At 51.0% G+C, this 12,500-nt stretch overlaps 1 protein-coding gene across 1 annotated transcript in view; it reads left to right on the top strand.

Annotated features, from left to right (window-relative positions):
- The window catches only part of plekhg4 (pleckstrin homology domain containing, family G (with RhoGef domain) member 4), a 56,985-nt gene that overhangs the window by 25,622 nt on the left and 18,863 nt on the right, over positions 1-12,500 (top strand). The window contains exons 16-17 of the mRNA XM_053332632.1: positions 7,933-8,372; positions 8,469-8,876. Coding sequence (XP_053188607.1) covers positions 7,933-8,372; positions 8,469-8,876 — 848 coding nt within the window. The remainder of the gene's footprint in view (positions 1-7,932; positions 8,373-8,468; positions 8,877-12,500) is intronic.

Here is a 12,500-nt window from a genome sequence, read left to right as displayed (position 1 = left end):
TGTTGGGTTGCAGTTACAGTTCAAATGTCTGACGAGGAAGTTGGAAATTCTGACTTCTGAGTAAAACTTGAACGCACCACAAGTCTGTAGCAGCGTTACTAGGAGCTGATCTGCTGCAGGAGATTTAAACTTTACTCTGATGTTTCTACTGAGTCTGAAATCTGTCTTCAGTCAGTCAGAGGTTTGATGAGCTGCTCAACAGGAAGCTCAACATGAAGCTCAACATGAGAGAGATCAGTGTGAGCCAGGGTCAGTGAGTCAGAGCTGAACATGAGGAGCGGTCAGCAGGAGTCTGTATGAGCCGTAAACATGAAGCTCCTCTCAGTCTATAAACACTTAAACTCTTCATCCACAAACCACAAAAACAACTCAAGTACAAACCACTCCTCCTCCTCCTCCTCCTCCTCCTCCTCCTCCTCCTCCTCCTCCTACACACCACTTCCTTTCATCTGTTTTGGAGCCCCCCCCCCTCCTCCCCACCCCCCCTCCTCCTCCCCCTCCTCCTCTTCGGGTGACTGGCTCCAGGAGTCCTGCAGAGCTGCTGTCCCCAAAACCAGAGCCTGTCTGCTCCTGGTCATTCTTCCTCCTCCTCCTCTTCCTCCTCCTCCTCCTCCTCCTTCTCCTCTTCCTCCTTTTCTTCCTCCTCCTCCTTCTCCTCCACCTCTTCCTCCTCCTCTTCTTCCTTCTCCTCCTCCTCCTCCTTCTCCTCCTCCTCTTCTTCCTTCTCCTCCTCCTCCTCCTTCTCCTCCTCCTCCTCTTCTTCGTCCTTCTCCTCCTCTTCCTCCTCTTTCTCCTCCTCTCCCTCCTCCTCCTTCTCCTCTCCCTCCTCCTCCTTCTCCTCCTCCTTTTCCTCTCCCTCCTCCTCCTCCTCCTCCTCTTCTTCCTTCTCCTCTTCTTCCTTCTCCTTCTCCTCCTCTTCCTCCTTCTCCTCCTCTTCCTCTTCTTCCTCCTTCTCGTCTCCCTCCTCTTCCTCCTCTCCCTCCTCCTCCTCCTCTTCTTCCTCCTTCTCCTCTCCCTCCTCCTCCTTCTCTTCTTCTTCCTCCTCTTCCTCCTCCTCCTCCTTCTCCTCTCCCTCCTCCTCCACCTCCTCCTCTTCCTCCTTCTCCTCTCCTTCTCGTCTCCCTCCTCCTCTTCTTCCTCCACCTCCTCTCCCTCCTCCTCCTCCTCTTCTTTCTCCTCTTCCTCCTCGTCCTCTTCTTCCTCCTCCTTCTCCTTCTCTTCCTCCTCTTCCTCCTCCTCCTTTTTCTCTCCCTCCTCCTCCCTCCTTCTCCTTCTCTTCCTTCTCCTCTTCCTCCTCTTCTTCTTCTTTCTCCTCCTCCTCTTCCTCCTCTTTCTCCTCCTCTCCCTCCTTCTCCCCTCCCCTTCCTCCTCCTCCTCTTCCCTTCCTCCTCGTCCTCCTCTTCCTCCTCCTTCTCCTCTTCTTCCTCTTCCTCCTCCTCTTCCTCCTCCTCCTCCTCCTTCTCCTCTTCCTCCTCTTCTTCCTCTTCCTCCTCCTCTTCCTCCTCCTCCTCCTCCCCTTCCTCCTCCTCCTCTTCCCCTTCCTCCTCGTCCTCCTCTTCCTCCTCCTTCTCCTCTTCTTCCTCTTCCTCCTCCTCTTCCTCCTCCTCCTCCTCCTTCTCCTCTTCCTCCTCTTCCTCCTCTTCCTCCCCCTCCTCCTCCTCTTCCTCCTCTGCAGCACAATAACAATCACATATTATTTTAATTAGTGCCATCAGGACTTCTCTTCTTCTTCTTCTTCTGTTCTTTTCTTTTTGTCTTTTCTTCTTTTTCCTTCTCTCATTTCCTCTTCCTCTTCTTTCTTCCTTTACTCGTCTTTACTTTTTCTTTTCATTCTTTAATTTCATATCACTCTCTCAAATTGTTTAAATACAAATGTTTGTCTCTCTGTCTCTATCTTCCTTTTCTTTCTCTTACCTCTTGTTGTTTTGTAGAGAGTGAAATGCATTGTGGGTAATGTAGTTGTTACCTCACAGCTTCATCTGGGTTAAAACTGTCAGGTAGACGACCAATGCACACACACACACACACACACACACACACACACACACATATATATTATTAAGCATCATGTTTGTAATCATGTTTACAGACTGTTGCCATGGAAACATCAATTACACAAATTAAAGAACATGTTAACGGAGCTTTTACTGCTGGAAAGACGTGTGTGGGTCAGTGTGTGTGTATTAGTGTCAGTCAGTGTGTGTGTGTGTGTGTGTTTTAGTGTCAGTCAGAACGCACCACGAGTCTGTAGCAGAGTAACTAGGAGCTGAGCTGCTGCTGAAGATTTAAACTTTACTCTGATGTTTCTACTTTACTTTATAAAACCTTTCTTCAGTCAGTCAGAGGTTTGATGAGCTGCTCAACAGGAAGCTCAACATGAGAGAGATCAGTGTGAGCCAGGGTCTGTTACTGAGAGCTGAACATGAGCCAGGGTCAGTGAGTCAGAGCTGAACATGAGGAGTGGTGAGAGTCTGTGTGAGGCGTAAACATGAAGCTCCTCTCAGTCTATAAACACTTAAACTCTTCATCCACAAACCACAAAAACAACTCAAGTACAAACCACTCCTCCTCCTCCTCCTCCTCCTCCTCCTCCTCCTCCTCCTACACACCACTTCCTTTCATCTGTTTTGGAGCCCCCCCCCCTCCTCCCCACCCCCCTCCTCCTCCCCCTCCTCCTCTTCGGGTGACTGGCTCCAGGAGTCCTGCAGAGCTGCTGTCCCCAAAACCAGAGCCTGTCTGCTCCTGGTCACTCTTCCTCTTCCTCCTTCTTCCTCCTCCTCCTCCTCCTCCTCTTCCTCCTTTTCTTCCTCCTTCTCCTCCTTCTCTTCCTCCTCTTCCTCCTCCTCTTCTTCCTTCTCCTGCTCCTCTTCCTTCTTCTCCTCCTCTTCTTCCTCCTCCTCCTCTTCTTCCTCCTTCTCCTCTTCTTCCACCTCTTCTTCCTCCTCCTCCTCCTCCTCCTCCTCTTCTTCCTCCTCCTCCTCCTTCTCCTCTTCTTCCACCTCTTCCTCCTCCTCCTCCTCCTCTCCTCCTCCTCCTCTCTTCCTCCTCCTCCTCTTCCTCCTCCTCCTCTTCCTTCTCCTCTCCCTCCTCTTCCTCCTTCTCCTCCTCCTTCTCCTCTCCCTCCTCTTCCTCTTCCTCCTGCTCCTTCTCCTCTTCTTCCTCCTCTTCCTCCTCGTCCTCCTCTCCCTCCTCCTCTCCCTCCTCCTCTTCCTCCTCTCCCTCCTCGTCCTCCTCTTCCTCCTCCTCCTCTTCTTCCTCTTCCTCCTCTGCAGCACAATAACAATCACATATTATTTTAATTAGTGCCATCAGGACTTCTCTTCTTCTTCTTCTTCTTCTTTTCTTTTTGTCTTTTCTTCTTTTTCCTTCTCTCATTTTCTCTTCCTCTTCTTTCTTCCTTTACTCGTCTTTACTTTTTCTTTTCATTCTTTTATTTTATATCGCTCTCTCAAATTGTTCAAATACAAATGTTTGTCTCTGTCTTCCTTTCCCTCCTCTTACCTCTTGTTGTTTTGTAGATTCAACCAGAGTGAAATGCATTGTGGGTAATGTAGTTGTTACTTCACAGCTTCATCAGGGTTTAAACTGTCAGGTAGACGACCAATGCACACACACACAAACACACACACACACACACACACACACACACACAGACACACACACTGACACACACACACACTGACACACACACACACACACACACAGACACACACACACAACACACACAGACACACACACACACTGACACACACACACAGACACACACACACACACTGACACGCACACACACACACAGACACACACACACACACACACTGACACACACACACACATACACATACACAGACACACACACACACTGACACACACACACACAGACACACACACAGACACACACACAACACACACACACACACACACACATATTATTAAGCAGCATGTTTGTAATCATGTTTACAGACTGTTGCCATGGAGACATCAATTACACATATTAAAGAACATGTTAACGGAGCTTTTACTGCTGGAAAGACGTGTGTGTGTGTGTTAGTGTCAGTCAGTGTGTGTGTGTGTGTGTGTGTGTGTGTGTGTGTGTGTGTGTATTAGTGTCAGTCAGTGTGTGTATATATGTGTGTGTGTGTGTGTGTAAGTGTCATTGTGTGTGTTTTGTGTAAGTGTCTTGGCTGAGTGCTCTTCAAACTGATTAGCTGGCTGATGTGTCCTGATCACCAGCCGCTCAGTTCCCACAGACACACACACACACACACACACACACACTCTGACCTAGTGGCCTACTGTAGCAGCCTCCGTGTGTGTGTGTTGGTCCATCTGGTTTCATTGTTGACCTGTCAAACAGAGACAGAGACACTTTAACTGTTAACATGATTAGAACAATGACAGAAAGCTTTCAGAGAAACCAGATTAAACACCAACGAGACACAAAGACACACAAAGACATCACAGCTGATCCTCTGGAGACGCAGTTAAAGGTAGCAGAGAGACAGTAAGACACAAACAGGAAGTCCAGTCAGGTAGCAGAGAGACAGTAAGACACAAACAGGAAGTCCAGTCAGAGCTCGTGATGTTTGATGGTAAACAGCTGGATGTTTGTGTGTTTGAGTTTAAACAGGTTAGAAACAAGTCTGCAGAGGTAGAAACTGTTTGTGTCTGATGGTTTAACCCTTCACTTCCTGTTCAGGTCAAATATAACCTAAAGCGGCCCAATCAAATTTCTTGATCTCAACCCAACTGCACCACACTCGCTTTAAAATGTCCTAAAATTAAACTATTAAAAAAGTTAGAATAAATATGTCAGAATAAATATGTGTTCTGAGTTTGACATACCACAGAAAAGTGTGTTGTTAACCACCCTGCCAAATTTGAATGGTTAAAAAAATCGCCAAATAAATGAAATTAGGCTTCAAAGTTGTGTAAAAATCAGCCTCTTTCTGCTAGCTCAGCGGCTAGCTCGGCAGCTAACTCGGTTGCTAGCTCGGCGGTTAGCTCAGCTGCTAACTCGGCGGCTAGCTCGGCGGTTAGCTCAGCGGCTAGCTCGGCGGTTAGCTCAGCGGCTAGCTTGGCGGCTAAGTCGGTTGCTAGCTCGGCGGCTAGCTCAGCTGCTAACTCGGTTGATAGCTCAGCGGTTAGCACGGTGGCTAACTCGGCGGCTAGCTCAGCTAACTGGCTAACTGTAGACTGTAGTAGTAGTAGTGCTAACTCAGCTAACTGGCTAACTGTAGACTGTAGTAGTAGTGCTAGCTCAGCTAACTGGCTAACTGTAGACTGTAGTAGTAGTAGTGCTAACTCAGCTAACTGTAGACTGTAGTAGTAGTAGTGCTAACTCAGCTAACTGGCTAACTGTAGACTGTAGTAGTAGTAGTGCTAACTCAGCTAACTGGCTAACTGTAGACTGTAGTAGTAGTAGTGCTAACTCAGCTAACTGGCTAACTGTAGACTGTAGTAGTAGTAGTGCTAACTCAGCTAACTGGCTAACTGTAGACTGTAGTAGTAGTAGTGTGTGCTGAATGTATTTCTACCTCTACAGCAGCAGGGGCGGGTTTATGCTAATCCTAGCTCCACAATTCAAATCTAAATGGTTGAAATGCTTTTTACACCTTTTATAGAAATACATTTATGACCTATTTAATGTGTTTAGAAGAAAATGTCTGACTTCACTTTACACAGTCTTTAACCACCAAAAAGAGAGATAAAAATGACTTAGAGACTTAAATTGACTGAAGAAACCCAAATGCTTCCAAAAAGAGATGAAAAAATGACTAAAAACAACCTCCAGGTAGTTTGAGTAACAGCTGCCATCTAGTTACCATGGTAACGTAGAGATGGAGTGAGTTAAAGAGACTTAAAACTACCAAAAAGAGACATTTCCATCATTATTGCTATGTTATATTTTCATGTCTGAGGTAAAATAGGACATGATAAAACTAAAAAAAAATACACAATATGAACAGTATATAAAGAGTTATTTATTTATTAATGTCTTCCACCTACTAGAACATTGTGTCTACATGATGTCTCATTGTGTGAGCTCCCTCTGCTGGACACTTCTGACTCCTGCAGCTTTAATCTGACCTCCTTCAAGAGAAAGTTGTGAATGACCCAGTTTGACCTGACACACACGTGACCTCACATTTTTGTGTGTGTGTGTGTGTGTTGTTCAGTGTGTGTGTGTGTGTGTGTGTGTGTGTGTGTGTGTGTGTGTGTGTGTGTGTGTGTGTGTGTGTCCTGCTGTTTTAGTGGTGAGGTAATGTGTTAGTTGTCAGTCAGAAGGGTAAAGACTCATTCAGCTCGTCAGTCCTCTGTAGAAAAGCAGGAGGCCTCTTCTCTTTTATTTACACCCTCTCTCCCACACACACACACACACACACACACACACACACACACACACTCCTCCCCCTCCAATCCTCAACAAAAAGGAGGTCATTGGTCGGCTCCTCAGTGGCGCCCAAACTCACACTGACACACACTTCAAAGCTTTCTGCCTCCCAGCGTGAGGCTGATGTCATCGACTGACTTCAAACTGAGCCGAGATTCATTTAACATCCACCAAGTACACACACACACACACACACACACACACACACACACAGACACACACACTGAACAACACACACAAACACACACACACACACACACACACAAACACACACACAAACACACACACACACACACACACACAAACACACACACACACACACACACACACACACACACACACAAACACAGAAACACACACACACACACACACACAAACACAGAAACACACACACAAACACACACACTGAACAACACACACACACACACAGACACACACACACACACACACACACACACACAAACACACAAAGAAAGTAGTACAGTTAGAGGTACAGCCTGTGATTACTGACTCATGACAGCAGGGGGCGCTGCTAGTCTGTTACTGCAGGAAATGATCAGAGTATCAGTCACTTGATTAAAGTCTTTGACTCTCAGTTTAAACCACAGACTGTATAAAAGAAACAGACGTAACATCCGTGACGTCACCCATTGGTTTGTGGACTGCTGCTCGGAAGCCAATAGTTTCTAATCTAGGCAGCGCCATCTTGAACATTTCAGGTGCATGCTGGGAAAAATAAAAATATGGATTCTACTTATATGGGCATGAGGCGGGGCCATGGGCGGAGCGGGGAGGTTGCTATGGTTACGAGGGCTGGATCTGGAGGACATTGGTCAATCAACCTGTCAATCAGGACGTAGCCACGCCCCCTAATGCATACCCTGCTTTATCGTCACATATAAAATCAGGGAGGCCAAAATGTCCCAAATGAACATCATACTGCATTGAAGAAGGCTTTAAACTAGCGATTGAGACCATAAACACATTTTGAAAACGTTTACTGAGGTTAGAAATCAAGTGAGAAGTTGGTGAATTCTCCATTGACTTGTATAGAGACGGTCGCCCCCTGGTGGCCTTTTGATAGAATGCAGCTCTAAGTTACTTCTCCATTGACTTGTATAGAGACGGTCGCCCCCTGGTGGCCTTTTGATAGAATGCAGCTCTAAGTTACTTCTCCATTGACTTGTATAGAGACGGTCGCCCCCTGGTGGCCTTTTGATAGAATGCAGCTCTAAGTTACTTCCTGGTTGGCCTCATTTCAGAGAACCAGAACTCCCCGCCTGGTTGATTCTGTTGATCTTTAGTTTCATTTCTCTTTTATGTTTATACAATGAGCCAGTTTACATCTGATATTTATCCTTTGTGGTTATTTGGTTCACTTCTACTTCCTCTTCCTGCTGGACGGTCGATAAATGAGACTAACAGCTGATCCTCTCTCAGCCTGCAGCTCGGCTCCGTTAACTTCCTGTATCATATCTGTGTGTATCAGCTCATAAACTGGATCAATATGAATCACTGATGATGTCATATCCTGTCTGCAGGCGTATGGCTGGGCGTTGGAGGGCATGCGACACCTAGCCGGCATCAGTATGGAGGAATGCACGCTGCCAGACAAATGCCAGGCTGTGATTGGCTGCCTGGAGGAATACCACCGCCAGCACCCGCCAATCCCAGACGGCCGTTTCCAGGAGATGAAGGAGGCGGCGGGGGGGCTGCGGGGGGAGCGAGGCCTCCGTCAGTGGAGCTTCGCCTGGTCCAAATGTCAGGAGACCAAGAAGATGTTCGACAGGAAGATGGAGGCGGCGCGGCGGACCCGAGACTCCGCCCACAGACGACGCTCTGACTCCGCCCACAGCAGAGGCTCCACCCCCCTCAGCAGGAGGACCCTATCAGGGCTCTGGATGGGCCGGGAGACCCCCTCCAGCCCCCCCGAGGACAGCGTCACCTCCTCCCCCGCCTCCTCCTGCCCCTCCACCCCCCCGCAGGAAGCTCCTCCCTCCCCCCTCCCTCCTCAGCACACCCCCCCCTCCCCCCTCCCTCCTCAGCACACCCCCCTCCTGCAGCGTCTGTTCCGCAGCGTCTCCTCAGACGAGGCGTCGGACCTCTGCACCCCCCGCCTCCCCCGCCTCCACTCCTCCGCCAGCCTCGCCCCCTCCTCCCCCTGCTCCTCCACCTCCTCCTGCTCCTCCTTCTCCTCCGGCAGGCGGCAGCAGCTGAGGAAGACGCAGAGCTTCGACTGCCCCTCCACCCCGGACTCGTCCCGGTACGGTCCGTGCCCCCGGGCTCTCAGCGAGCCGGTGAGACGAGGGAACACGGGCGTGTTCATCCGCGGTCTGGAGGTCAGCAGCTCGGAGGCGGCCGACCACACGCTCTGCCCCAGGACGCCTGTTCACGGCTGGGCTGGACCAGGACCACGCAGCCCCGGGACACCAGGGACCCCCAGGAGCACCGGCAGCCCTGCAACAGACCCCCGACCCAGAGGAAGGTGAGTCATCAGAGACTCTACTGTTGGTTCTCAGTAGGCCGATCACCCATCAGTGAGTTTAAATAATCCGATCACTGAGCCGATCACGTCTTCTTTGACGCTGCGTTTCTTAAACTCAGCTTCTCCTCCTCGTGTTTCAGGTAAATCTGTGGAGTTGAAACATTTTGCAGATGCTTCCCAACGAGGTTCTTTGGTGTTTTATCTTTCTGCCCACAAACATCCACAGCTCATGATTCAATATTCACAAAACTTGTGGTGGTGTTTAGCTCAGTGGGTAGAGCCCCTGTCCCATGTGTAGAGGCTGCAGTCCTCACACCAAGCCGTCCTATCCTGCGTCATTCCCCCTCTCTCTGCCTCCAGCTTCCTGTCTCTCTCTACTAATCTGTCCATTAAAGACAAAAAGCCCCAAAAAAAAATATTTATTTTATATAATTTTATTGTGGTTTATTGGGAGGAGAGAGTCAGAGGAGGGAGCAGAGAGTCAGAGGAGGGAGGAGAGAGTCAGAGGAGAGAGTCAGAGGAGGGAGGAGAGAGTGGGAGGAGAGAGTCAGAGGAGGGAGGAGAGAGTGGGAGGAGAGAGTCAGAGGAGGGAGCAGAGAGTCAGAGGAGGGAGCAGAGAGTCAGAGGAGGGAGGAGAGAGTCAGAGGAGGGAGGAGAGAGTCAGAGGAGGGAGGAGAGAGTCAGAGGAGGGAGCAGAGAGTCAGAGGAGAGAGGAGAGAGTCAGAGGAGAGAGGAGAGAGTCAGAGGAGAGAGGAGAGAGTCAGAGGAGGGAGGAGAGAGTCAGAGGAGGGAGGAGAGAGTCAGAGGAGGGAGGAGAGAGTCAGAGGAGGGAGCAGAGAGTCAGAGGAGGGAGTCAGAGGAGGGAGGAGAGAGTCAGAGGAGGGAGGAGAGAGTCAGAGGAGGGAGGAGAGAGTCAGAGGAGGGAGGAGAGAGTCAGAGGAGGGAGTCAGAGGAGGGAGGAGAGAGTCAGAGGAGGGAGGAGAGAGTCAGAGGAGGGAGGAGAGAGTCAGAGGAGGGAGGAGAGAGTCAGAGGAGGGAGGAGAGAGTCAGAGGAGGGAGGAGAGAGTCAGAGGAGAGAGGAGAGAGTCAGAGGAGGGAGTCAGAGGAGGGAGGAGAGAGTCAGAGGAGGGAGGAGAGAGTCAGAGGAGAGAGGAGAGAGTCAGAGGAGGGAGGAGAGAGTCAGAGGAGGGAGGAGAGAGTCAGAGGAGAGAGGAGAGAGTCAGAGGAGGGAGGAGAGAGTCAGAGGAGGGAGGAGAGAGTCAGAGGAGGGAGGAGAGAGTCAGAGGAGAGAGTCAGAGGAGGGAGGAGAGAGTCAGAGGAGGGAGGAGAGAGTCAGAGGAGAGAGGAGAGAGTCATAGGAGAGAGGAGAGAGGAGAGAGTCAGAGGAGGGAGGAGAGAGTCATAGGAGAGAGGAGAGAGGAGAGAGTCAGAGGAGGGAGGAGAGAGTCAGAGGAGAGAGTCAGAGGAGGGAGGAGAGAGTCAGAGGAGGGAGGAGAGAGTCAGAGGAGAGAGTCAGAGGAGAGAGGAGAGAGTCAGAGGAGAGAGGAGAGAGTCAGAGGAGAGAGTCAGAGGAGAGAGGAGAGAGTCAGAGGAGAGAGTCAGAGGAGAGAGTCAGAGGAGAGAGTCAGAGGAGAGAGGAGAGAGTCAGAGGAGAGAGTCAGAGGAGAGAGGAGAGAGTCAGAGGAGAGAGGAGAGAGTCAGAGGAGAGAGTCAGAGGAGAGAGGAGAGAGTCAGAGGAGAGAGTCAGAGGAGAGTCAGAGGAGGGAGGAGGGAGTCAGAGGAGGGAGGAGAGAGTCAGAGGAGGGAGGAGAGAGTCAGAGGAGAGAGGAGAGAGTCAGAGGAGGGAGGAGAGAGTCAGAGGAGGGAGGAGAGAGTCAGAGGAGGGAGGAGAGAGTCAGAGGAGGGAGGAGAGAGTCAGAGGAGAGAGTCAGAGGAGGGAGGAGAGAGTCAGAGGAGGGAGGAGAGAGTCAGAGGAGAGAGTCAGAGGAGGAGGAGAGAGGAGAGAGTCAGAGGAGAGAGTCAGAGGAGAGAGTCAGAGGAGAGAGTCAGAGGAGAGAGTCAGAGGAGAGAGTCAGAGGAGAGAGTCAGAGGAGAGAGGAGAGAGTCAGAGGAGAGAGGAGAGAGTCAGAGGAGGGAGGAGAGAGTCAGAGGAGAGAGTCAGAGGAGAGAGGAGAGAGTCAGAGGAGAGAGTCAGAGGAGGAGGAGAGAGAGTCAGAGGAGAGAGTCAGAGGAGAGAGTCAGAGGAGGGAGGAGAGAGTCAGAGGAGAGAGTCAGAGGAGAGAGTCAGAGGAGAGAGGAGAGAGTCAGAGGAGAGAGCAGAGAGTCAGAGGAGGGAGGAGAGAGTCAGAGGAGAGAGGAGAGAGTCAGAGGAGAGAGTCAGAGGAGGGAGGAGAGAGTCAGAGGAGAGAGTCAGAGGAGAGAGTCAGAGGAGGGAGGAGAGAGTCAGAGGAGAGAGTCAGAGGAGAGAGGAGAGAGTCAGAGGAGGAGAGGAGAGAGTCAGAGGAGGGAGGAGGAGAGTCAGAGGAGAGAGTCAGAGGAGGGAGGAGAGAGTCAGAGGAGGGAGGAGAGAGTCAGAGGAGGGAGGAGAGAGTCAGAGGAGAGAGTCAGAGGAGGGAGGAGAGAGTCAGAGGAGAGAGGAGAGAGTCAGAGGAGGGAGGAGAGAGTCAGAGGAGGGAGGAGAGAGTCAGAGGAGGGAGGAGAGAGTCAGAGGAGAGAGTCAGAGGAGGAGGAGAGAGTCAGAGGAGGGAGGAGAGAGTCAGAGGAGGGAGGAGAGAGTCAGAGGAGGAAGGAGAGAGTCAGAGGAGGGAGGAGAGAGTCATAGGAGAGAGGAGAGAGGAGAGAGTCAGAGGAGGGAGGAGAGAGTCAGAGGAGAGAGTCAGAGGAGGGAGGAGAGAGTCAGAGGAGAGAGTCAGAGGAGGGAGGAGAGAGTCAGAGGAGAGAGTCAGAGGAGGGAGGAGAGAGTCAGAGGAGGGAGGAGAGAGTCAGAGGAGAGAGTCAGAGGAGGGAGGAGAGAGTCAGAGGAGGGAGGAGAGAGTCAGAGGAGAGAGTCAGAGGAGAGAGGAGAGAGTCAGAGGAGAGAGTCAGAGGAGAGAGGAGAGAGTCAGAGGAGAGAGGAGAGAGTCAGAGGAGAGAGTCAGAGGAGGGAGGAGAGAGTCAGAGGAGGGAGGAGAGAGTCAGAGGAGGGAGGAGAGAGTCAGAGGAGAGAGTCAGAGGAGAGAGTCAGAGGAGAGAGGAGAGAGTCAGAGGAGAGAGCAGAGAGTCAGAGGAGGGAGGAGAGAGTCAGAGGAGAGAGGAGAGAGTCAGAGGAGAGAGGAGAGAGTCAGAGGAGAGAGGAGAGAGTCAGAGGAGGGAGGAGAGAGTCAGAGGAGAGAGGAGAGAGTCAGAGGAGGGAGGAGAGAGTCAGAGGAGAGAGTGAGAGAGTCAGAGGAGGGAGGAGAGAGTCAGAGGAGGGAGGAGAGAGTCAGAGGAGGGAGGAGAGAGTCAGAGGAGGGAGGAGAGAGTCAGAGGAGGGAGGAGAGAGTCAGAGGAGAGAGGAGAGAGTCAGAGGAGAGAGGAGAGAGTCAGAGGAGGGAGGAGAGAGTCAGAGGAGGGAGGAGAGAGGAGAGAGTCAGAGGAGGGAGGAGA

This window comes from Scomber japonicus, chromosome 1, assembly GCF_027409825.1.
Source record: "Scomber japonicus isolate fScoJap1 chromosome 1, fScoJap1.pri, whole genome shotgun sequence".
In the NCBI taxonomy this organism is placed as follows: domain Eukaryota; kingdom Metazoa; phylum Chordata; class Actinopteri; order Scombriformes; family Scombridae; genus Scomber; species Scomber japonicus.
The sequence above is the reverse complement of the archived record's forward strand: the minus strand, read 5'-3'. Positions and strand labels throughout refer to the sequence as shown.